The sequence below is a fragment of the Anolis sagrei genome, chromosome 1 (assembly GCF_037176765.1).
Source record: "Anolis sagrei isolate rAnoSag1 chromosome 1, rAnoSag1.mat, whole genome shotgun sequence".
Classification (NCBI taxonomy): Eukaryota; Metazoa; Chordata; class Lepidosauria; order Squamata; family Dactyloidae; genus Anolis; species Anolis sagrei.
The window spans coordinates 57,056,879-57,083,683 of record NC_090021.1 but is presented as its reverse complement, the minus strand read 5'-3'; the positions used below and the strand labels follow the sequence as shown (position 1 = coordinate 57,083,683).

General features: G+C 40.0%; 1 protein-coding gene across 6 annotated transcripts in view; it reads left to right on the top strand.

Moving 5' to 3' along the window:
• Positions 1-26,805, top strand: part of CHRM3 (cholinergic receptor muscarinic 3) — a 270,852-nt gene that overhangs the window by 35,261 nt on the left and 208,786 nt on the right. For all 6 annotated transcript variants that reach the window (XM_060753873.2, XM_060753874.2, XM_060753878.2 and 3 more), the window contains exon 2: positions 24,757-24,933. In XM_060753873.2, the coding sequence (XP_060609856.2) occupies positions 24,894-24,933 (40 nt within the window). In that variant the 5' untranslated portion in view covers positions 24,757-24,893. The remainder of the gene's footprint in view (positions 1-24,756; positions 24,934-26,805) is intronic.

Below are 26,805 nucleotides of genomic sequence, written 5' to 3'. Positions count from 1 at the left end.
AAACAACACTAAATGTTCCAATGCCTTATTGGAAGAGCATTTAGTGTTGTTTCATTTCCACTATCTTTGGTCTTTGGGGGAGGAAACAAAACCTTTTCAGATATTGATACATTAAAGCTTTTACACACTCAGTGTAAGTCAGATGACCATAATTTAGATCATTGCTGATTCATAGTCAAGAGTTATTTTCCAAAAGCAGGCACCCTGGACAACGTCTTTGCAGACAGTCAATTCTCTCACATCAGAAGTGATTTGCAGTTTCTCAAGTTGCTCCTGACATGAAAAAAGCAGTACCAAAATACAATCCATGGTCCACATAGATTATATGAGTCTACTCTGCCATAGAATCCAGTTCAAAACAGAAAATCTGGCATCAGAAACTGGAATATATGGCAGTGTAGATTAGGGCCTCAGTATTCAAGATCTTATGCTACTAACTTCTTTCTCCCAGTTGGGCCCCATCTAAACATTCCTCAAAAGCTGGAAGGAAGTGGGATAAAAGTGGTGGGTGTCCAGAAAATGCATATGCCAATGCACACTGGAGTACTTGTTTAGCCCAGTATTGCACGTTAATCAAAACTCACCAGAAAGTCCAAAATTGGCAATAAAATCCACTGCAGCTGGCCACTGTAAGGTCGCTGAAGAACAGGAATTCACGAGCAACCTGTGCAATGCTCATGAAACAGCACCACCACTGGAATATCTGAATACAGGAAATGAATATGCTGCTCTTAGAGAAATGCTTTCCCTTAGAGAAATGCTTTTTCCTCTGCCATGATTTCCATTGTTGATTCTCATCCAATGGACTGCTTTTATACAGTGCATTTTCTCTTATGATGGATTGATTTAGCTTGAGGGGAGTTTTGTGGGTGCTTTGGGAGCTTCTTTGCAGTTCCCAGGGTGCCTGTGGAGACTCTCAGGAGCAAAACTAGGGCCCCTTCTACCCTGCCATATAATCCAGATTATCAAAGCAGATAATCCACATTATTTCACAGATAATCCACATTATCTGCTTTGAACTGGATTATATGAGACTACACTGCCATATAATCAAGTTCAAGTCAGATAATCTGGCTTTTTATGGCAGTGTAGAAGGGTCTCCAGCCCTCTGCTTCACCTCTAAATGTATTCCAAGGCCCTGGCTATGTCCTCAGGCCCCTCAGTGAAAGCTTCTGATGTGTCAAAATGACGCATCAGGAGTCTTGAAGAAGGGAGGGAGGATTTCCCCTTCCGCTCACCGAGCCTCCCAATGCATCATTTTGATGTGTCAGGATCTTTCTTTGAGGGGCCTGAAGATGCAGCCTGGCCCCTCCAGTAAGTTTAGAGGGGAAAGGGGGGTGGGAGGTGAGGGTGGGGGTGCCATCCTGCTCCCTCGGTCTCTTAGAGCCCAATGAACCAGGATGACAATGGGGATTGGCCCTCGGGATTGTGGAAGGTGGTCCCGAGAGTCAGTCCCCACAAGCCCAACACCAGAAAAGATCTGGACCTTGCAGTAGATGGAGCCTACTGTGCATTAGTGATGTTTTTACTTTTATGTACAGTCAAACTCTCTTTGACATTGTGGAGTCTCATCTGCAGCAATTCAAACTACATGCATTTTTCGAGCAGCAATATCATAATTTGGCTCAGTGTATGCCCCACCTTTTCTCAAGGACCAGCTGCAAGCATAAACATATTTACCTGATAGTAACACTAACTGAACTAGTAAAACCTATTTCTTAGCAGAGCTGCAAAGGTTTTTGCTGTCAAACATATGTACACATTTACCTATTTTCTATTTAGCTTTTGATGTTGAATGTCAGCTCAAAGACAACCTGAAGCACGTTAAAATAGTGTGGGTAACAGCTGACACTTGGATTAATGCTTCTGGCTTGCTTATTATACACAAGATGTTTCTGAGTAGCTTTGAATCCAAAGTTTTTAACAGAAATCAAAATGACTTCACTTAAAAGGCCTTGTTTCTGTCTTGTGCAAGAGAGTTTTATTTTGATCATTCCTTGTTCTCTAAAAAATAGTGGATCAGGTGGAAATGTACAGTTTCAAAAACTGTAAAATTTGACAAGATTATGACTGCAATTTAAAATCTTTAAATACTTTCTGAAGCAAATATTTTATTTCTAAAGTGTCAGCTAAATAGCATTTTGGTAGGCCACTGGCAATAAAAGGCTGAACAGAATGAGTGTGTTTAGACATAATTCTAAGTCCTTGCTGGTAGAACAGGTCCAGCTCACAAACGGACAAAGCCACAACAGTGTAAAATGTCAGTTTGCACAAATTGTCAATTCAGATGGTGTCTTCCTACATGTATCATTCATGTGGTGCTTTTACATGTGTAAATTGATATCGGGATGAGAAATAAAGATGAGATTTGTTGTTTGTTTGTTTCTGTCTTGCCTTTTATGTGTGGGACTTATGACAGCATAATTGAGTTCCTATACATCTCTTACTCAGGCACTATGACTAAACTTGCTTGCTTTCATCATGACTTCTGCAGCACGCGACTTCAGAAAATCCTTGATCTTTTTCATTGGATACAAGGAAGCAACATCTATTTTAAATAAACCATATATGTTTGTTTCATTTCAACTAGGAGCTATGTCACCTATAACTACAGTGTATCCAGAAAAGATCAGATAATGCTGTTTGATCTAGGTATGTTTTGTTTGAACTATACACAGTCTGTCATTGTTTAAACAACACCCTTCAATTAGGTGAAATTGGAAGAGGATGCACCTAATATCCTTGTAGAAAAGAGTAGATAGGAAGAAAAGTGTTAGATTCCAGGCCTTATTCATATAGAGCTAAATAATCACACTCATACACAGAAATCTTAAGAGCTGACAATACATTCATCTTACATTCATCACAAGGTCAGTTTTATTATTTTTTGTTTTTAATCAGGAGAAACAACAAAATCCAAAAACCAAGAGATCTCTTGCCCAGCCCAAAGCCCCTTACATTAAAGGAGACTGACATCAATTTAAAACCTTTTCTTTCCATGGGATCCTATTGGGCAAAAATATGATATCTGGGACCCTATGCTGATTGCGCACCATGGGTCAGAATTCATGAAGGGAACACATGCGTGAGGCAGTGTAGTAAGTGAGAGACGCAGCTGCAAGGGAGGGAGGGAGGGAGGGAGGAGGAGGTCTACAGCACACACGTCCTACCCTCCCGGAGCCCCGGCTCCTCCACTGTCAGAAATCGGGTAGGGGAAAGCACAAGAAGAGGGGAGAGAGGAATCCAGTTCCTGCTGCACTAGGGCCTTGTAAAAACCTTCCCAGGCTGCCAGCACACTTTCCACCCTTCGAAGAAAACAGCCCCAGCAGCTGGAAGCAGTCCAAAAAGACTTCCCATCATTAATTCTGATGCACATTGCACAACCAGCGTACGGATTCCAGCTATGCGTAGGCTCCCAGCTATCATACTTTTGCCTCCTGTTGTTCTGCCCCAAACCCTCCCTCTCCTTTGGGCTCCAGAAGCCCAAAGAACCTGGATGGCTGTAGGGATTGGCCCCCTGGATCCAGACCAGCATAGGGTCCCAGCTAGCATACTTTTGCTTCCTGTTGTTCTGCCCCAAACCCTCCCTCTTTCTTTGGGCTCCAGAAGCCCAAAGAACCCGGATAGCTGTAGGGATTGGCCTCCTGGATCCAGACCTTAAAGTATGGGCCTTGTGGGGATTAAGTCCCAGGAGTCAATCCCCACAGGGCTCAAATCTTAAGGCCTGGATCTTTCCAGGCATTTAATTAATTACATAGTGTAATCAGTGTGTCCTGGACTGAACCTATATATGCCGTTTAAGAGGTTTTTTAAATATATTTTATTATTTCCTTGGAGGGAAGGATAGTAGAGGCAAAGATGAAGTACTTTGGCCACATCATGAGAAGAAAGGAAAGCTTAGAGAAGACAATGATGCTGGGGAAAATGGAAGGAAAAAGTAAGAGGGGCTGACCAAGGGCAAGAGGGATGGATGGTATCCTTGAAGTGACTGGCTTGACTCTGAAGGAACTGGGGGAGGTCATGGCTGACAGGGCGCTCTGGCATGGGATGGTCCATGAGGTCATGAAGAGTCGGAAACGACTGAACGAATGAACAACAAATGCTTTCAAGTTGACTCTGTCTGATGGGTATCAGTCATAGGGTTCTCATTCTCTTTCATAGGGTACATCTTCACTCTGGAATTAATGTTGCATGACATTATTTTAGCACCCATGACTAAAATCTATAGTATCATGGAAGTTCTAATTTTACAAGATCTTTAACTTTGTTTTCCAAATGGCAACTCCTATGATTCCTTAGTAATAAAGCTATGACTGTTAAGATGGTGTCAAACTGGATTAATTCTACATGAGTAAGCTATAGAAGTTTTTAAATCTTTATGATTCCTCAAATTGCAAGGAAATAAAACATGGCAGTAATGTGGTTGTAAATATACATCATTTCAAGACAAGAACAGCAATAGGTACCTAGAGAATGATTATTTTTTTTTGCAATTCTTCTCTAATAGCAGTTAGTTCTATATCGTCTTGTTAAAGTCTCAAGGGTACATCGCAGGCATTTCAAGATCCAAACAGAGATTGCTTCATTTATAAAAGAAAGCTCTATATACAAGATCAAAGACAATCCAGGGTCTTGACCAAAAGGGAATTCAAAATAGCAAGAGTTAAGGAATCCGCCCGACCTGGCCTAGTTTACCTGTCCAAACATATCTCCCTCTATGAACCTTCAAGGACTCTAAGATCATCGGGAAAGGCCCTGCTCTCTGTCCCACCATCCTCGCAAGCACAACTGGTGGGGACATGGGACAGGGCCTTCTCGGTGGTGACTCCTCAGCTGTGGAACTCACTCCCAAATGATATCAGATCTGCCCCCTCTCTCCTGGTATTCTGAAAAAAACTCAAGACCTGGCTCTGGAGTCAAGCCTTTGAGCAATAGATACAGTGACTTAAATGCAATTGACTGTTGCAACCAGCAAATGGACTGATCATGGATCACATTTTAAACTGGTGATATTTTAGAATTTTAAATCTCTGAATGTTAAAATTGTTTGAATGATTGTTTTAATTATGTTTGTTAATTCAATATTTGGCATTGAATGGTTGCCTATTGTAGGCTGCCCTGAGTCCCCCCCCCCTCCCCCCGGGTGAGAAGGACGTGGTATAAATACTTGAAATAAATAAATAAATGTCCCTGTTAAAATTTCTGTCCAATATCATCAATCATTTCTAGCAGACTTCTTCACTCTGAACTGGGACTTATGAGCCTGAAGTCGCAAAACTGCATCTAGACTTCAGCTGCCAGCATTTAGGTAGATGCCCTCCTTGCCTGCAAGCAGATATTTCTCTGAAAGGCCACATATCTTGGATAAGGTTTTCAAATACTGATACTTTGTCCTCTTCTACACTGCCATATAATCCAAATTATAAAATCATATAATCTGCATTGTCTTCCTTGGATTATATGAGTCTTCACTGCCATATAATCCAGTTCAAAGCAGATAATCTGGATTTTATATAGCAATGTAGAAAGGGCCTTAGTTGAGCAGAGACATGATCCCCTAGGTTCTGTCTAATCCTAGTGTAGTGTGCAACATCATGCTCTGGATTAATCATGATACTCTGCATTCATCAATCATGATACTCTGCATTAATTAAACACCTGGAAAGATCCAGACCTTAAGCTAAGGTCTGGATCTTTCCAGTTGTGGGCCCTGTGAGGATTGACTCCTGGGACTCCTTTTGAAGTCCAGGGGGCCAATCTCCACAGCTATCCTGATTCTTTGGGCTTCTGGAGCCCAAGGGAGTGGGAGGGCACCCACCCCTCCTTCAGCTCCCCATTACCCCCCAAAATGTATCAGAGGGACCTGTGAGCAGCACAGGCCCCCCTGCACAGTCCTCCTGATGCTTGGAAATGACGAGTCAGGAGGTGGAAGGGTAGGGGAAGAGGGAAATCCCTGTTCCAGGTTTTAGGTAAGTTACAATGAGCACTGAGATCACTGCCCTGTGTCTTGTCCTCATACCACTGTTGCTGCTTCCTTACTGGTCTCAATGGTTGCATCTGCTGAAGATGTAATGGGGTGCCCATGCAGCCAACAAAAGAATGGTGTGTGTGTTAAAACAATTCCCTCCTTGTTGATCATATGGCTGGGTGTCCCATTTTGATCTTGACCTCAAGGATGACCCATTCCTTTCCTCACACTGATAATCACAGGGGAAGAGAGATAGTGGCAATGTGTGTACGGTTGATGGGTCAATCCTGATCCAAATATCCACATAGTCAAAATCCCACGAATGCTCCACAGTTTTCTGCAAACTCCATATTCCTTGATAATTCTTTGCTTACTGTGAAGTGAGTTTGGATTAAAGTGTTACAGATTCAGATTCTTCCTGGAAATCACAATTCATTATGAAGACTACTAGCATTGTCTTTGGTGTGAATATGGGTATTTATAACTCCTATAAACTTCCTGGCTTCTGTAGACATTAGTTTGAATGCAAGCAGAATTCTTGGCATGGAAAGAATTCACAGTTGGACATGGGTTTCTTTTCATATTTAGCTGAATATGAGTAGAACATCCCTGCATATGTCTCCCACTCAAAATTAGTTGAGAGTGAAAGAGCTGAGTGATTCCATTTTTGGTGTTACTGCTCCCAATTCAGCTGTAACACATGAACAAAGCCACTGTATTCTCTTTATCTGTGAAGGCTGTAAACTGGTTTGTCAGGCTATGTATGATCCAAAAGAAATAAATTGTTGTTTTTCTTTTCAAGGGCATTATCTTTGGCATAAGAGGGAAGGCTACATGCAACATAGTGCCCTTCCACACAACCATATAACCCAGAATATAAATTTATAAATTTATTTATTTACCTTATTTATATCTCACCTTTTTCTACCCCAAGGAGGACTCGAGGCAGTGTACAAGTGGTACTTACATAGTACCTTAAAACATGCAATATTAACTTAAAAATAAATTGGATTAAAATTACTACATATTAAACATAGTAAAATACATTCCAATGTTAAAAATATGCCATCCATGGATCAGAGTTTAAGGCAATTCCGTAGTCAATTGTACATTATTCCACATTAAAATTATTGCACTACATTCGTTTTCAAAAGCCTGCTCACAGAGCCAGGTCTTCACTCTCCTTCTGAAGGCTAGGAGGGAGGGGGCTGCTCTAATATCGCTCAGGAGGAACTTTCACAGCTGAGGGGCCACTGCTGAGAGGGCCCTGTATCCCGTCCCTACCAGCTGTGCTTGCAAAGAAGGTGGGACTGAGAGCAGGGCCTCTCCAGATGATCTTAATCTCTGAGATGGTTCATAGGTTTTAAATCCCACTTCCTCGTGGGATGGAGGCCACACAGCTGGCCTAAACCCTGTTTTTTTTACAGGGGTGGTGTCCAGATACTTACCCATGCCGATCCAAGATCAGCAAGGGCACTGCCAGCCTACCTCTCCTTGTGCTCCATTTCCCCCTGCACTTACTGGGAGAAAACTCCAACATTTCTTATAGCTGGCTTTACAATGATATAGACATATACTATACATTTCCCTGTCTTTTATTTTCTTTCATCCTTGTGCTCCCCTTCGCCAGAGCCATATCTTCTTCTAAAGTCCTACCAGAAGTTCAATTCTTCATGTCAAGGTAAATTCCTGTCTTCTTTTTCCAATACGTTTTCTAAGAATTTTCTCCAAATACTTTCAAAGTCTTTTTTTCCCCATAGTCTCTTCTTTACTTTTAAGTTTGATGTTAGTTTATGATCCAGCACCATTTTCCAGACATCTTTATACAATTCATTAATTTGTATTTTCATCTCCCCTTTCCAATATTTTGCTATTAATAGTCTAGCTGCTGTTAATATTGTGTCTATGAAATATTTTCCCTCTTGTCTTTCTCATTATCTCTTTTAATTAATAACGATATTTCTACCCAGTTCCTTCTAACTTTATATTAATAATATTTTCTATTTCCCTTATAACCATTTTCCAAAAAAATATACATATATAAAATCCTACCACATATGCATATAGGTTCCAGTTTCCTGGCACCCTCTCCAACAGTTTCCATTATTCCTATTTTCTTTACCTGGAATATTTTCCCCCTGAAATAAACCTGGATAACCAGGTTTATTTGGATGCCCCAGACAAATCTGTTTCCTGTGCCACATTATGTGTCAATGTAGATGGGGCCTATGGTCCTCTTTATCACCTACAATATAAAAAGAAGAAAAATTAGAAAAGAATGGATCTTTGAGCATGAAAGAGGAGAGATTGCACTTCCAAATGAGGGTGGGTGATGGCTTGTATACAGGCTTTATGGACAGTACATGCAATAGCACACAATTTAACAACAGTATAAATAATTTATTTGTTTACCTCAGAAAGGAGATGAAAAGAATCTGAATGACTCCAAATTTAAAACTGCATTTTTATTGTAGAATTAATGCAGTTTGACACTACTTTACTGCCATGGCTCAATGTTATGCAATTATGAAAGTTGTAGCTTTACAAGGTATTTAACTTACTTTGCCAAACTAAAAACCCCAGAAGTCTATAGTACATAAGCCATTGCAGTTTTAGCACTGCCAAATTGCATTAATTCTGCAGTACAGATGCAACCTAATATTCAATCAAGATTTACCTGATATCATAAAAAAACAGTAAAAACGAACATAATGAAGATGATTTTGCATTCTGTCTGAACGTAAGCAAGGATGGATGTGAAAGACAGAAAAAGTTGTCTTTAATATACAAATGTGGTGTTTGTGTGCTGGCTAATTTACATTCTCATATTCATATGCACATATTCATTTTGAAAAGCAGGGGAAAACTCAGTTGTTGACATTATTTGATCATGTAATCAGTGCACTTTTTTGTATCTTCCACTTCTCTTAACTCTTAATTAACAATTCTAATGTTGTTTCTAATGCCATGTGATTGGAAGCTTCTTATTCCTTCTTAGTCCCCAGTATTTATTGTTTGGGGTAAGGTATTAGGCATCTCCTTTCCCCTGCTTTTGGAGGGGCAATACAATTGTATCATGCCTTTGCCAAAATGAATTGTTTCTCTCTCACAATATCATTCATCAAACTAAGAGAACCCATCCTACTGTCATTCCATTCTTAACTTTCTAATTGGTTCTCGCTTGTCTTTTGGCCAATCAAGGAAAATAAACATTAGTCATCTGTAGTTGCAATCAGAAACCTAGTAAACCTAGAGTAGCAAAAATACCTTTGGATGGATATTTTTGGAAATATATATTGTAAAAGAGAACGGCGAAATCAGCTGCAATTTAACATTCACATTTGTTCCTTTGAACATATAATTTTCCTAGATAATACAATGGCTCTTCTTATTATTTTGTGATGCATACTGTCTGAATCTCAGGGAAAGTGTCAGCATGTGGGATTGTGCATTAAATGTCATGCCTCATGGACTTAAGTACCCACGGTGAGCACTAGGAACATGTGGCAGTGACAATGCTCATAACATCTTTTGTTTACTGACCTGAGGAAATACCACATCATTTGAGATATTTTGCTTTCTGCATAACCACCTACCTCTCCCATGCCTCATACATTGTTTAGTAAGATTGTAACAGGGAACTGGAGAGGGAAGAAATGTGTCAAATCCAATATGAACATTTTTGAATATGTCTTTGAATGAAGGCATTTTTTTTTTTGTATAAATTGAATATCCCTAATATGAAATGCTTGGGACCAGATGTATTTTGGATTTCAATTTTGGAATACTTGTATTTGTACATATGTGCATAATATGATATCTTGGAGATGGGACCTAAATTAAAACACAAAATTCATCTATGTTTCATGTATACCTTATATAAATAATCTGAAGATAATTTTATACAATATTTTAAATAATCTTGTACATGAAAATGTTGTGCATATTGAACTATCAAGAAGCAAATGTATTAGTTTCTCAGTCAATCCTTGGGAACATTTTCAGATTTTGGAGTATTTAAGATTTCAGCATTCTGGATCATCTTTGTTTTTGAATTTCTAAAAATGAATCATACTTTCCATCACTCCTTTGTTGTTTGTTTCAACTTTTAGAAGTTAAAAGCCTTTATAAAGAAAACATGACTTTTGTATCATGAGAGAAGAAGATGTATCCTGAGATGTAAAGAATTTACACATTTGACCTGTCTCTTCTTTTTTTCTTCTTCTTCTTCTTGCTGTAGTATAGGAAAATATTTTATACTTAGAGGTTTACTGTACCTTCACAAATGCTCTTTGTACTCTGGCCTTGCTTATGTTGCCTTTTCCACAGCAACAAAGCAAAGAACTTTCTAAAAATAGAGAAAAATATGATTGTAAAACCACACGTTGTTTTGGGAAATGTGTCCCAAGACAGATGTTTTGTCTTTGTCAGAATTGTCATAATACCTTTGTTCTATCTTGTTTGTACACTACAGGAAGAAATTTACTCCTAAATAATTTCTGAAAACAGTGACTTTTAAAAGGCAAATGGGTATAACTAGTAACTCTGATTAAAACAAATACCACAGCTGTTTTAAAAGTATGGTTTTAAAAATACAATAATTGTCAAGTTAAACTAATATGAAATGTTTAGCTTTGATTTTTGTGTTATGTGTGGTGTTCCTTTCCTCACATAGACAACCCACTCTTTAACCTCACAAATGATGCTTTCATGACTTCTTCACTGTCTCTATTGTCTTCCAGTAGTCTATATTCTTTTCTTTCTCCTTGTATCCCTGACAGATTTTTTTTTGTCTTTTCCCTGTATGAATCTTCTTGGAGTTCATTCATTGTCCATCTGCTTCAGCTAATGCTATTTAATTTGTCACCAGATACCATTGTTCAGTTTCTACCTGTTTATGCCCCCTGTCTAGGCTAGACTACTTGATAATACTTTGTGGAATGTGCTATTATACTCCATAAAGTGAAGGCAGTTAGCAATCCTTGGGTCACCTCCTATTTCTGAAACAATTACCTACCTTTCTATGGTGTCTCAAGCTACTTGTTATCCATCTCAGGATCTGTTTCTCTCATGGTGCCACTATGGCTACTACATTTTGCCTGCTTTTGGTCTTCAGGCTAAAAGAGAGTCCTTCTAAGAGTGGAAAAAGGATTATTACCACTACCAGAAGTCTGAGACCCCTTCCATACAGCTGTGTAAAATCCACATTGAACTGGATTATATGGCAGTGTGGACTCAGATAATCCATTTCAAAGCAGATATTGTGGGCTGTATGGCTGTGTGGAAGGGCTCTTCATTTAGATATTTTAAAACAAACAGCAATCTCTAGCAGCCTGTTATCTGCAGCAGTCCTAAATCTAAAAACAAACATACATATAGGAGTTAATTGACTATATGCATTTAATAACTTGTCACTTTTCTCTTCCATAAATGATTGGAGCCCCATTCCAGACTGGTAGTTATCATGGCAGAATGGGAACAACATACCCCTCCCCAGAAAGGTCCTGGTTTTTGGGCACCCATGGGGACTTAAACATACGATGTCAAGACCCAGAAGCCTCAAGTAGAGCCAAACACAAGTTAAAGAGTTCAAACACAGCTTTATTATACAAAAATAGTCTTTCAAAGCACTTGACTTCAGTGCAGAGAGTCAGAACAGTAATTTGGCATCAAAAACGAAGCGATACCGGCAACAAAAATATAACCTGGATTATAACGCTGTTTAATCCGGGTTAAACACAAAGTTCAGCAATCTGCTTCAAAGTTCACAAAGTTGAAAAACCCAGTAACAGAAGATAAAAAACGGAGTCCCAAAAAGATGCAATGTCCAAACACGAAGTTAGCAATGTTTTAAGTCCAAAAGCCAAAAGCGTTAGTCAAACTGGTCCGTGGTCAAGCTGTTGAGTAATTTAAACACTGGAAACACAGGAACACAGGAATCTGTAGTCCAAGGACCCAAGCTCGAGAGTTGGCAGTAACAAAGATTTATGTCCCATAAAGACACTTTGCCTTCTGCAAAGAGCCATACATTCAGAATCCACTTTTATCCTACAGCTCATCATTAGAGGATGATGAGCTCCCCATCCTTTCCTCATCGCTCTCAGCTGCCTCCAACCCTGCAGCTGAACCCGAGCGCCTATCTCTCCACCTCTGCCAGCATCTCATAGAATCATAGAATCAAAGAGTTGGAAGAGACTTCATGGGCCATCCAGTCCAACCCCCTGCCAAGAAGCAGGAATATTGCATTCAAATCACCCCTGACAAATGGCCATCCAGCCTCTGCTTAAAAGCTTCCAAAGAAGGAGCCTCCACCACACTCCGGGGCAGAGAGTTCCACTGCTGAACGGCTCTCACAGTCAGGAAGTTCTTCCTAATGTTCAGATGGAATCTCCTCTCTTGTAGTTTGAAGCCATTGTTCCGCGTCCTAGTCTCCAAGGAAGCAGAAAACAAGCTTGCTCCCTCCTCCCTGTGGCTTCCTTTCACATATTTATACATGGCTATCATATCTCCTCTCAGCCTTCTCTTCTTCAGGCTAAACATGCCCAGTTCCCTAAGCTGCTCCTCATAGGGCTTGTTCTCCAGACCCTTGATCATTTTAGTCGCATTTTAGTCGCCCTCCTCTGGACACATTCCACTTAGATCTTGCCAAGTGCTCTCCGGTTGCCAATCCCCTGTGAACCCCTCAAATTCATCACTGGAGGTGGGTTGGTTACAAATGTCCCTAATCTGTTGAACATGGGTCCAATCCAGCTCATCCTTCTCTCCCATATCACTCCCAGACCCATCACTCCTTTCAAACCCCATGAAATCCTCGTCCTCTGTAGGAGCGCTAAGTATTTCCCGGATGCGCTTCCTCTGAAGCTCCCCGTCAGACTCTGGATCACAAGTAGCCCTCTTTAATCCCCTGCTCTCCTCCCCATCCCCCATTTCATAATCAGAAAAGCCCTCAAAAATCTCAGAATCACTTGGGGCCATGATTATCTCCCTAATGCGCTTTCGCTGCTGTTCCTCCTCTAACTCCTGCGCAGACCTCTTCTCCCTTCTACCAGTAGTAGTAACGTTACCATCACGCTGAACTACAACATACGATGAAGCACTTTCCAACAGTTATTTTCCAAGAAGATGAAACAGTGCATTTGGCATGTGTATGTTTCTATGCTATCCCTACTCTCCACCCTAAGTAATAGGAGCCGCAGTGGTGCAATGGGTTAAACCCTTGTGCTGGTTGAACTGCTGACCTTAAGACCTGAAAGTCAGTGGTTCAAATCTGTGAGACGGGGTGAACTCACATCTGTCAGCCCCAGCTTTCCATGTGGGAACATGAGAGAAGCCTTCGACAGAATGATAACACCTCTGAGCATCCCCTGGGCAACATCTTTGTAGACTACTGATTCTCTCACATCAGAAGCGACTTGCAGTATATTCTCAAGTTGCTTCTGACACAATTTAAAAAACCCCTAAGGAATGTAGCTTTGGTTACTTGCCTTCCCTAGTTAATCCTGGGCTCTAATGATAAAAGGAACAGAGGTATATTTTGAACAAAAGGCATGGCCATGGATGCTCCTCCTTAACTTGGAACTAAACAATCAGTCTTCCATGCATCACTCTGCTATTTGAGAGAGGTTTTCAAGACAGCATGAATACTTTGGCAAGAAATTAATCCAGTTATATAATTACTGTATTTACTAGACTAAATGAGAGAAGCATGTAGACTAGTTACATAATGTTTAGGTTACATAAATGCAAGATTTGATTCCTTTTATTGGGTAGGATGCCTCTAACACATTTAACGCTAAAAGTAGATTATCAGATGTGTACATTTGGGATGGATTCTGGAGCAGCTGTTAAAAGAATTTTCTATGTACATTCTGTTGACAAATTATGTTAATTGTTATGGCTAAAATGTAAACATATTTGGGAATTTCAGCTGTGCAGGAGTTTTTTCTGAACGAGTATAAAGGGCATTATCTGGAAAAAAAAGGTTTTTGGGGGCAAGGGAGGCAAGGAAAACAACTTTTGACTGCAAGAAAGGCAGGTTGAGTAGGCTTTTGATGATGAGGGAGGCTGGGAGAGGGGTAGGAGTAGGAAAGAAGAGGGAAAGCATGGAGGAGGAGGAGGGAACTGTGGAGCCCCTCAATATTCTTCGCGGAGCCCCAAGGACTCCATGGAGCACACTTTGAGAATGACTACTACACCATACTGACTTTCACAAACAGCCAGTACAACTTTTCCTTATTTATATTACTGAAATTTTTGTTTTCCATTTATCTCACTGTAATTTTAATTCTCTTATTATAGTTTTTACATTGCACTTGCTGTTCCTCTGCTTCTTGACCTCCTCCATCAGCTATACTTGTTTTCAGTGTGGCCTATTTCAAGCTCTTGTGCGTGTCCCTGCTAGGAAGTCACTGATAAGATGCCGAAGTATCTTCTAATAGATTCCCCTCAGCCTCTACACTTAGGAGTCATGTGGCATACAGCTCTCTGGGGAAAGATACCAGAATTTCTCCAATAAGTGGCAAATCATGTGGAAAGAGAAACAATTAGAGGAGAAATGAACAGAAGTAAAGAAAGGCAGTATCAATAAGTAGGGGAGAAGACAAATGGAAGATACTAGAATGGTAGCAAAAGTTGCATTCCATTTAATGGAGGCAGATGAGTAGAGCAAAAAAGTATGGTAATGTCAAAGTCCATGATTCCCTTTAAGGTGACAGGGGTGGAGGAATTATCAACAAAGGCTATTTTGGTGCAGAAGTGGGCAGAAAGTGAAAACTAACTGAAAGGCCATGAACGCACGTTTAAACAATTCAGTATGGATTTTATGACAACACAATTATTCCCTAGCTGAGAAAGTAATATTTATACACCACAGCTAATTATCCATTCTATGGGTAATAAACAATGCTCCCTCTATAGTTGGATTCCTGCTTATCACATCCCATGATTCTCTAATATGTGTTGTGCTGCTTTTGACTTTCCTTTGACCTTTGTGCATGTCAAAAGCTAAGCATCCTTTTGGCTCAAGTCCAGTTGCATCATTAGCATTACTTATATTTGTCCTCTGCTGTACTCCTGTAGTTTGTTGAATGCCTTCCAGCCTAGGTGGCTCATTCATCTGGCACTACCACTTGTTTCAGTGAGATGCTTCATAGAGTTGTGAGAATTGTAAAGATGAATCAGTTGTCTTGTCAAATAAGATGAAAACAGATTATTTCCCAACTTCGGTAGCAGTTCAGAATTATACATGATATCTGATAAAGACATGATATCAGGCATGGGCAAAGCTAGGCCTGTGGGCTGGATGTGGCCCCTTGACGGCATTCCTCCGTACCAAGCCCCTAGAGCCAGCTGTATGTTCCAACCTCCTCTCCGCAGGAAGACATGGCAGCCTGCTGGGCCGGGACTGGAGGAACGGCCCCAAGGGATTGCATCTCCTAGCGCTGATGCCAGCAAGGGTAGGCAGGCAGCAGAGTAGCAATGGAGGGAAAGGAAAGGGGGAAGCAGGTGGAGACCAGAGAGGAGGAAGTGCCACTGTTGAGCATTTCTTCTCTCCCCGCTCCCTTCTCTCTCCTCCCTTCTCTTTTGCCTTCTGCTCTCTCTCTTCCTCCCTTCTTTTCTGCCTCACACTTTGTCATCCCCCCCCCCCAACATGGCCCAGCATGTGGCCTCTTTTCTAAAATGTTTGTCCATGCCTGCATTATATGGTTGGGTTTGTACCTAGGATAATCTCTAAAATGGCCTTTAGGCTTGTATGTTGTTTTATCTCTTGATTCACTCATTGTTGTTGTTCATTCGTTCAGTCGTCTCCGACTCTTTGTGACCTCATGGACCAGCCCACGCCAGAGCTCCCTGTCGGCCGTCACCATCCCCAGCTGCTTCAAGGTCAGTCCAGTCACTTCAAGGATGCCATCCATCCATCTTGCCCTTGGTCGGCCCCTCTTCCTTTTGCCTTCCACTTTCCCCAGCATAATTGTCTTCTCTAGGCTTTCCTGTCTCCTCATGATGTGGCCAAAGTACTTCAACTTTGTCTCTAGTATCCTTCCCTCCAGTGAGCAGTCGGGCTTTATTTCCTGGAGGATGGACTGGTTGGATCTTCTTGCAGTCCAAGGCACTCTCATAACTTTCCTCCAACACCACAGCTCAAAAGCATCTATCTTCCTTCGCTCAGCCTTCCCTAAGGTCCAGCTCTCACATCCGTAGGTGACTACAGGGAATACCATGGCTTTGACTAGGCGGATCTTTGTTGCCAGTCTGATGTCTCTACTCTTTACTATTTTATCGAGACTGGACATTGCTCTCCTCCCAAGAAGTAAGCGTCTTCTGATTTCCTGGCCACAGTCTGCATCTGCAGTAATCTTTGCACCTAGAAGTACAAAGTCTGTCACGACCTCCACATTTTCTCCCTCTATTTCCCAGTTGTCAATCATTCTTGTTGCCATAATCTTGGTTTTTTTGATGTTGAGCTGCAACCCAGCTTTTGCACTTTCTTCTTTCACCTTGATTAGAAGACTCCTCAGCTCCTCCTCGCTTTCGGCCATCAGAGTGGTGTCATCTGCATATCTGAGGTTGTTAATGTTTCTTCCAGCAATTTTCACCCCAGCTTTGCATTCATCAAGCCCCGCACATCACATGATGTGTTCTGCATACAAGTTAAAAAGGTTGGGTGAGAGTATGCAGCCTTGCCGTATGCCTTTCCCAATCTTGAACCAGTCTGTTGTTCCGTGGTCAGTTCTGACTGTTGCTACTTGGTCCTTGTACAGATTCCTCAGGAGAGAGACAAGGTGGCTTGGTATGCCCATCCCACCAAGAACTTGCCACAATTTAATATGATCCACACAGTCAAAGGCTTTAGAATAGTCAATGAAGCAGAAATAGATGTTTTTCTGAAACTCCCTGCCTTTCTCCATTATCCAGCGGATATTGGCAATCTGGTCTCTCGTTCCTCTGCCTTTTCTAAACCCAGCTTGAACATCTGGCAACTCTCGCTCCATGTATTGCTGGAGTCTTCCTTGCAGGATCTTGAGCATTACCTTACTGGCATGAGAAATAAGGGCCACTGTACGGAAGTTTGAGCAGTCTTTCGCATTTCCCTTTTTTGGTATGGGGATATAAGTTGATTTTTTCCAGTCTGATGGCCATTCTTGTATTTTCCATATTTGCTGGCATATGGCATGCATCACCTTGACAGCATCATCTTTTATGATTTTAAACAGTTCAGCTGGGATCCCGTCGTCTCCTGCTGCCTTGTTTTTAGCAATGCTTCTTAAGGCCCATTCAACCTCACTCCTCAGGATATCTGGTTCTAATTCATTCACCACACCGTCAAAGCTATCCTCGATATTATTATCCTTCCTATACAGATCTTCTGTATAGTCTCGCCACCTTCTCTTGATCTCTTCAGCTTCTGTTAGGTCCCTGCCATCTTTGTTTCTTATCATACTAATTTTTGCCTGAAATTTACCTCCAATGTTTCTAATTTTCTGGAAGAGGTCTCTTGTCCTTCCTATTCTGTTGTCTTCTTCCACTTCCATGCATTGCTTATTTAAAAATAGTTCCTTATCTCTTCTGGCTAACCTCTGGAATTGCGCATTTAACTGGGCATATCTCCCCTTATCCCTGTTTCCTTTTGCTTTCCTCCTTTCTTGGGCTACTTCCAGTGTCTCAGCAGACAACCATTTTGCCTTCTTGGTTTTCTTTTTCTTTGGGACGTACTTTGTTGCCGCCTCCTGAACAATGTCACAGACTTCTGTCCATAGTTCTTCTGGGACTCTGTTTACTAAATCTAGTCCTTCAAATCTGTTCTTCACTTCCACTGTATATTCGCTAGGAATGTTAGTGAGATCATATCTAACTGCTCTGTGTATTTTCCCTGATCTCTTTAGTTTTATTCTAAATTGAGCAATAAGAAGTTTGTGATCTGAACTACAGTCAGTGTTGCAATCCAGAGCAGGGAACGAGGCCCTAAGATAACTATCCACCACACTTGGCTGTGAAAAACAATCCTTTTTTATTGAAGAAAAATGGTTACAAAATAAAGATAAAATGCAAGTCAAAAGCCACAGCAAAATCAGCAAACATGAATTTAAATGGACAAAGCAAAACCAAAAGCCTCACTGTGAAATACTGGAACCTTTTAGCAATCCACTAACCGTACTTGATATCCTAGAAATCTTCCCAAACTATGGCCAGGGAACCGGGAGAACTGCCAAGGTCTTCATCAATTCTGAAACGATGCCTGAACTGAGACAGTCAGCCCGGTGTAAGGCAATTAAAATTCAAGAATTGGTTCCGTGAACCGCCCTTCTTTTTTGAAGCCAATGTTTTTAATTCTTGAATTCGGGAGGATCGACGCAAACTGAGTGATTTACTTCTGTCTTCCCAAATTTGGCCCCTTCTGTTGTCATTACAGTTAACAGGTGCAGAAGGGAGGGAAAGTTCAAGGTCTCCCTCTGAAACATTCTCATGAACACTGGTACTTTCATTTTCCAAATCTACAGAAGTTCCTTCCTCACTAATTTCAGGAACATTGGCATTTTCCAAACCTACAGCAGTTTCTTCCTCACTAATTTCAGGAGCATTGGCATCAAAAGGTACATGTCCATTGGCATCAGTAAATATACTTTCATTAGCATCAGGAGGAACAAACAGAGAATCAGGTTCAAGTTCAAACTCAGGCTGAACCCCAACAGTCAGCCCCAGGTCTTGTTTTCACCGACTGGATGGATGTCCGCCACCTTTGGCTGCAAAGGATGTAGTCAATCTGATTTCGGTGTTGAGCATCTGGTGAAGTCCATGTATAAAGCCGTCTTTTAGGTTGTTGGAAGAGAGTGTTTGTTATACACAGCAAGTTTTCCTGGCAAAATTCTATCAGCCTGCGTCCCGCTTCATTTTGTTCTCCCAGACCATGCTTGCCTGTGATCCCAGTTGTCATTTGACTTCCCACCTTGGCATTCCAGTCTCCTGTAATGAAAATAATGTCTCTTTTTGGGGTATTATCCAGTAGGTCCTGCAGATCCTCATAGAACTGATCTACTTCTGCTTCTTCAGCAGCTGTGGTTGGGGCGTATATTTGGATCACTGTGATGTTGAAAGGCTTTCCTTGCACTCAAACTGAGATCATTCTGTCATTTTTTGGGTTGTATCCAAGCACTGCTTTAGCGAATTTCTTATTAATTATGAAGGCTACTCCATTTCTTCGATGTTCCTCTTGTCCGCAGTAGTAGATCTGGTGGTCATCTGATGTGAAGTGGCCCATTCCAGTCCATTTCAGTTCGCTGACCCCCAGAATGTCTATCTTTAGTCTTGACATCTCACCAATAACAACATCCAATTTGCCCTGGCTCATAGATCTTACATTCCAGGTTCCTATGGTGTGTTGATCTTTAGAGCATCGGATTCATCGTTCACCTCCAGTACCGTCGGCCGCTAGCCTTCCTTTCGGCTTTGAGCTAGCTGCGTCATCACATCTGGGGCTAGTTGAACTTATCCTCTGCTCCTCCCCAGTAGCATTTTGGCCATCTTCAGACCTGGGAGTCCCATCTTCCAATGGCATACCGACATATCTCTGGTTGTACTGGTCCATTTAGTTTTCTTGGCAAGGATACTGGGGTGGTTTGCCATTGCCTTCCCCAGGGATCACGCTTGGTCTGACCTCTCTGCCACGACCGTCCCGTCTTGGGTGGCCCTTCACGGTTTCGCTCATGACATCATTGGGGTGCTCAAGCTCCAGCGCCACAACAAGGCGGTGATCCTTTGCTGGAGGATTCACTCATTAGCCATAAGAAATAATTAGAAGGTGTAGAAAACCTGAGTATCCTTTATCCAAAATGGTTGCAACCAGAAGTATTTTGAATTTTGGAGTTTTTCATATTTTGCAATATGTATTTGCATATATGTACATAATGAGATGTGTTACGAGATAAAACCTGGGTCTAAACAAAAAATTAATTTGTTTCATATATACCTTATACATACATACTTACATATTTTAAATACTTTATGCATGAAACAAAGTTTGTTTACATTGAACCATCAGAAAGGAAAGGTGCCATTATGTCAGGTTCCGTCTGCATTACGAAACTGCATTGTATTGCATTGTAGATGGGACCTCAGCTCTCTATTTGGACAATTTTAGATTTTGGAGTGTTTCAGATTTGCTGATAAGACCATGCTCAACTTGTAAATGCAATTACATCATACCCCCCTCCCTTTGGTGTAAAGAAAAAATGGTATAATTGCAAGGCCATCTAAGAGCTTGTCTGAGCATTGTCACAGAAGTTAACTATCATGACAAAATTGGATATGTCAGGATGGTGGAGTATCCAAACACCCTAAAACATCAAGCATAATATTTTCTTCCTCCAAATAAGTGGAATTTTATTATTTTTGAAAGGTTACCTTTAAATATTTTATGCATGTTTTGAAAGCCAGGAGTATGCTATTCACTGTCCATTCTTCCTGGATGTGAAAGTTAGTAGGTGAGAATGAACTACCTTTCATTGGTGAAAATAAAGGCAGCCTTCATAAAAGTTTCTGTTTTAATTCCTTTTTAGGGAGTGTGAGGGAATTCTGAGGAGACAAAATGATCTTCCCACAGCCATCTGTGATCAACAAATACAGTCATTTTATGAGGACAATAAACATAGTGAAACAATGCACAAATCCAAAAACGGAAATAGGTTTGTCTATGATCTTTAGATTATATATGCAAGACTGTGAATTAGGGGTTATAAAACTAGCTTATTGATGTTTACAACTTCCACTCTTTTCAGTAAGTCAAATGACACTGTCTGGATTTCCTAAAATATAATAGCACAAGGTGCAGATGTCAAATGGAGCCACATTAAAATAATTTCAACAGCTTGGAAGTCTCAAACTGCAATAATAATACCTCCAGAATCATAATATCTGAACTGTGTGTTTGCACATGCCTCCTAGTCACCTGCTGGCTTATGGCAAACCTATGAATTGCTTTGGGTTTTCTTGGGAAAGGAATACTCAGAGGTGGCTTTGGCAGTTTCTTTTTCTGAAATATGGAATGTAGCACTTGATATTCATCTCCCATCCAAATGCTAGGCAGGACTGACCCTGCTTGGCTTCAAAGAGTCACCAGGATATGCTGCTTTTATCTACAAATAAATAACCAAATTTCTGCACAGTAAGGACCCTGCATTGCTATAGCATTAGAGTTCCATTTTGTAGGGTTTTTTAATTATTGCAGGCAATTGCTGTATTAAATGTTACTAGGGCCAAGATTCAAATACAGTGAACTTGGCATTATTTCTGCATTTGTCTGGCATATCCTCCAGCTTTCCACAGAAAATGGAGACATATCTTTGTGACACTCTAATTCCAATACTACAGAACATTGTTCCAGTTCAGAGAAAGAGAATTACATAAGCTGAAGAATCTGCTCTCTGAAAATATCTGGTGTTGTGCTGATTTAAATAAAATAGGATGCTTGTTTCTTGGATAAAGGACATATTTGTGAAATGTATTTGTCCTACAAGGACTTGCCAACAGCTTAAACAACTGTCACCTGCTTGCAAAGTGGCAGTGTCAGGACTGCACAGCACCTGACAGTATATTTCTGTGCAAGTTTGCTCAGAAGTAAATATAAGTAGAGCCTCACTTATCCAACATAAACAGGCCGGCAGAACGTTGGATAATAAGGAGGGATTAAGTAAAAGCCTACTAAACATCAAATTACATTATGATTTTACAAATTAAGCACCAAAACATCATGTTTTACAATGGTAACATTATGTAGTAATTCCTGTATTTACGAATTTAGCACCAAAACATCGCAATGTATTGAAACAGTGGGAGGCAGATTGTGTTGGATAATACAGAATATTGGATGCACGAAGGTTGGATAAGTGAGATTCTACTGTATGATATTCCCTAGTCAGTGTACTTTGAATTTCAGCTTTTATTTTGCCTTTAAGGTAGATACTTACTGGCATGTCCCGTAAAGAGAAGGTACGTGTACTGCCCCACTTAAAAATTCAGATAATGGAAACACTGAAGACGGAACAAAATCCCAGTTCAATATTAACTAGGATTCACCAAAAGCAAGGGAAATTTATCCAGGAACATTGACCTGAAGATTGAAAGTGTTCCAGCATGTGCTAAACACGCAGCACTCTTAGTACTTGTTCCTAGAAAGAGTTGAAGCAGGCAGGACATTTTCAGGGATTTGGTCCAAAATAAGGGCCTTTCAACAGAGGCTTAAATCCTGCACTGAGTCATGGGTTTACCTACATGAGATTTGGCCCTGTCTGGAAGGGCCCTGAGAGTTTTACTGACTTGTTGCTTTGCAGCAAGGTAGAAATGTCATCATATGACACAGCCTCTTGTTTCTCGTGAAGCTCTTACTGTTTCATCTACCCAGAAATGACCCTAGGTAATTTTCAATGGTAAGCAAACAGTATTTTGCCCCCCCCCCACCCACCCAAAAAAAACAACAACTAATCATTGATATATATTTTCTGTTCATCGTGGGAGTTCTGTGTGCCATATTTGGTTCAATTCCATCACTGGTGGAGTCCAGAATGCTCTTTGATTGTAGGTGAACTATACATTCCAGTAACTACAACTCGCATTTGTCAAGGTCTATTTTCCCCCAAGAGTGCCTCAAGAACGCACCTGGGCAAAATCAACTATACTGCAAATGCTTACTTTGCGTAATGGGTTGAGTCGCCCCTGCACCTACCCCATGAAGTGAAATAAATAGATTAATATGCTAAAATGTGGGCTCATGCACACATTCAAGGAAGCTCTGTGCATGTGAGCATGTAGATGTGTTTCTTTCAATTTTTTTTAAAACATCCTACATACATTGTGTATGTGTGGTTTCCTTCTGTTAAAACTTAATCCAAAATCAGTAATCTGCTATATCATAACATTACTGTGATTTTTCATTCAACTTCTCCTTTGGTAGAAATGGTTTCCCCCAGCATATATGGAAAGGCTGATGATATTACAACTAGTGAATTACTGTTGAAATACAAGTTTCTTTATGTTGGCAGAAATTAAAAGGATGTAATTGTCTCAGAGGAGCAAAACCAGGCCCATACTAGAAATACTACTGCAAGTACTAGAGAAGCAAATTCCAATACTTTTTAGGGAAAGCCAAGCACAACACTCGTGTATGAGTATAATGTTTGGCATTTACAACTCTTTAGGACAAAACATTGCTTTGATGGATGTCACAGCTTATTTTCTGAGGAAGAGTTTTGAAGAACCCTCTAGCATCCATGCAGGCATACGGCATGTTTATTTCAATATTTACTTCAGATCTTTCTTTGTTTTTTAATTCTTTGTTTTATTTAAGTGAATTGATGCTGCTATTAAGGAGTAATACCAAGATGGGCAATACAGCTCTTTCCATAACATATGAATATTTTCTGTCTGAACTGGAGAACACTAATGAAAGAGTGCAAGAAGATATGAGCACAAATTGAAAACATCTGTCTTTTCTTTCTCACCATATTAGGAGGCAATGATTAAGTTGAACCTGTTACACTGTAATGAGCATAGAGAATTGAAAATAGAAGAAAATAACTATAATATCCTACTCAGATATTAAATATTTGTCACAGTATTCCCATAATGTTTTGCTCAATCATTTCATGATTCCTAGTCTTGATTACATCAATCCCTTTTTTTCTTATAGAGCTCTGCCCCCGGTGGCGCAATGGGTTAAGCCATTGTGCCGGCAGGACTGAAGACCAACAGGTCAGAGGTTTGAATCTGGGGAAAGGGTGGATGAGCTCCCTTTGTCAGCTCCAGCTCCCTATGCGGGGACATGAGAAAAGCCTCCCACAAGGATGGTAAAACATCAAAACATCCGGGCATCCCTTGGGCAACATCCTCGCAGACAGCCAATTCTCTCACATCAGCAGCAACTTGCAGTTTCTCAAGTTGCTCCTGACACGGAAAAAAAATCCCACATCTGAGTGGATATCCACTCATGTAATAGAAATTTCCCTTTTTCTGCCTCTTCCTGCACTTCAGATTAATTCAAAAGAGTCAATACCCCAGAGCAGATTTTTGTGGAAAGGTGGCAGGTGGTAGACGGCAACTGATTCAAATAGAAGTGGAATGAGTTCTATCAACAACATCCTTTTTGATGGTAGACAAGTACCACTTAAGTTTTAAGTGGCCAGTATACACAAAAAATGCAGTCTCACATTACTCAGATTATCAACATTTAAAAATAATTTAAAAGTGACATTTCAATTTGCAGAAAAGTACCAAAATTGAGAAGAAAGTGTTTTGTTTTTTACTTGTTTTATTATGAGGATTGGGGATATGGGATAGGTATGTAGGTGGCTCTTAGAGCAGAAAATTTAGATTTGAGTCCTTGATATTGGTAAGATCTTCTGTAGTTATTTTGTAAAGCAGAACATTTTAGAACCAAAGAAATTATAGGAAGAACTTTTCTTGATTCCCCACCAGTTTGGTGAAGTTTTCTACTTTACATACAATTATTCATATGTGCATTAAAAATGAAAAAAATACTAAATTGTCAACAAGTACAACAAAACGAGTATATTTGAATGTGTAAAAGAAATTAAATAACAGAAGCTTAGTACAAAAAGTAAGGTTAGATTAATTTGATTTTGTGCAGACCTGAGAAGCATGATCAGAGTTTATTTAGGTAGCATCTTTTAATAATATTGCTTCCAAGGTGGCCAATTATCATTTGCTGTTTTGTATTGGCATTCAAATTGGAAACATGGCTCAAATATCAATGAATCTTTCTCTCTCTCTCTTTTTAATAGGTTTACCAGTAATGGAAGCAATTATTCAAAGAACACTATCTCTTCTGTGATCCAATTACTCCACTGTTGGTTTTTTTCATCATCAGTTGTGAAGATTTGGAGGCTCTGTTGCCATTTTGATCATTTTTCAACAAGATATGCACATTCCACATTTAGTTTGCCTTTTTCTCCGTGATGGTAAGTTGATTTAAACTGTTAGAAATAATGATTATATCTGTATCCAATAATGTTTTTCAATTAGCATTCAGATATTTTCTTCCCAAGTACATTTTTGAACATACATGTTTGAAAAACCGGTTTGCATAGCATTGGATGGATGAGAAAGAACATCATCCCTGTTTCAAGGGTTCAATGGGTTTAGATGCAGAACAATTGGATCCTATTGAAAACAATGGCTTAAAATATAATCCTTGTCTCAAGAGTCCAATGAATTAGATGCAAAGCAATTGGATCCCATTGGAAGCAATGTTTTAAACAACATCCCTGTCTCAAGAATCCAATGGGTTTAGATGCAGAACAATTGGATCCCATTGAAAGCAATGTTTTAAAACAGCATCCCTGTCTCAAGGGCTCAATGGTTTAGATGCAGAGCAATTCGATCCCACTGAAAGCAATATTTTAAACATCACCCCTATCTCAAGAGTCAAATTAGATCCCATTGAAAGCAATGGTTTAAAAGAGGGGTCCTCAAACTTTTTAAACAGAGGGCCAGGTCACAGTCTCTCAAACTGTTGGAGAGCCGGATTATAATTTGAAAAAAAGAAAAGAATGAATTCCTATGCACACTCCACATATCTTATTTGTAGTACAAAAAAAAAAACACTTAAAAACAATACAATAATTAAAGTGAAAGGATTCAAAGACTTTATTCAACGTAATGGAATAACACTAATCATAGACTTATCCGATGTAAGTAAAACAACAATTGAAGAAGATAAACTGGAAGAGACAAACAGAAGATAAATATTTCTATTGAATAATATTTTTCTTTGGAGGACAATGGGGAGTCGCAACCCCCCCTTTTTTTGTCTTTCTCCCTCCCTCTCTTTTTGTACTTTCACTGCACTATATCACTGCAATGTGTTTCTTCACTTTCACTGTAAACTTCACTTATAACACAATAAAAAATTAACAAGGAAAAAAATAATTAAAATGAAAAACAACTTTAACTAATATAAACTTATTAGTATTTCAATGGGAAGTTTGGGACTGCTTTTAGCTGATGAGATAGGATTGTTGTTGTTGTTGCTTTCAAGTCATTTCAAACTTAGGTTGACCCTGAACGAGGGCTGTATCTGGCCCCCAGGCCTTAGTTTGGGGACCCCTGGTTTAAAACATCATCCCTGTCTCAAGGGTCCAATCGGTTTAGATGCAGAATAATTGGATCCCATTGAAAGCAATGTTTTAAAACAGCATCCCTGTCTCAAGAGCCCAATGGGTTTTGATGCAGAACAATTGGATACCATGTAAAGGGATTTTGTCAGATTTGCATCAAGAAAAAATGGAGACAGAAACTTATTGTCTTTGTACAATGTGGAAGATAGAGGTTGCCTATGGGGAAGTACTAAAAGTCTAATGAGATGAAAACTAATGAAAATTGAATATATATCTTGTGATAGCAAAGAGGTTCTGAGGGGTTTTCAGAAAAGTTGTTATATGTCTGGAAAATCTTTGGCCAGTTATCCTCCTGTGCCAGCTGAGATGTTTTCTAAGGCTTGTTTTCAAGTATTCATTTCCTCATGGACTATATTCTGCAAAGCTAACTTTACACTTAATTAATCTTCTTTATATTGTGAGCTCCATGCCTTATATAGTATCGGTTCTTCACTGTTTGGACATTTCTGTCATACAATGTACAGCATTTTCTGGGGTTTAGCAACAATCTTAATTGTGCAAATGCAATGTAGTAATTTTCATAATTATTACCAATTGAAATTGATCCTTCATAGTGTAGCCCATGGAAACAAATTTCATTTGTTTTATTGACCCCCTCCCCCTTTTGTTCTCTTATGCTCGTCCTAGTTCAGGATGCTTCCTCTAATATACTTC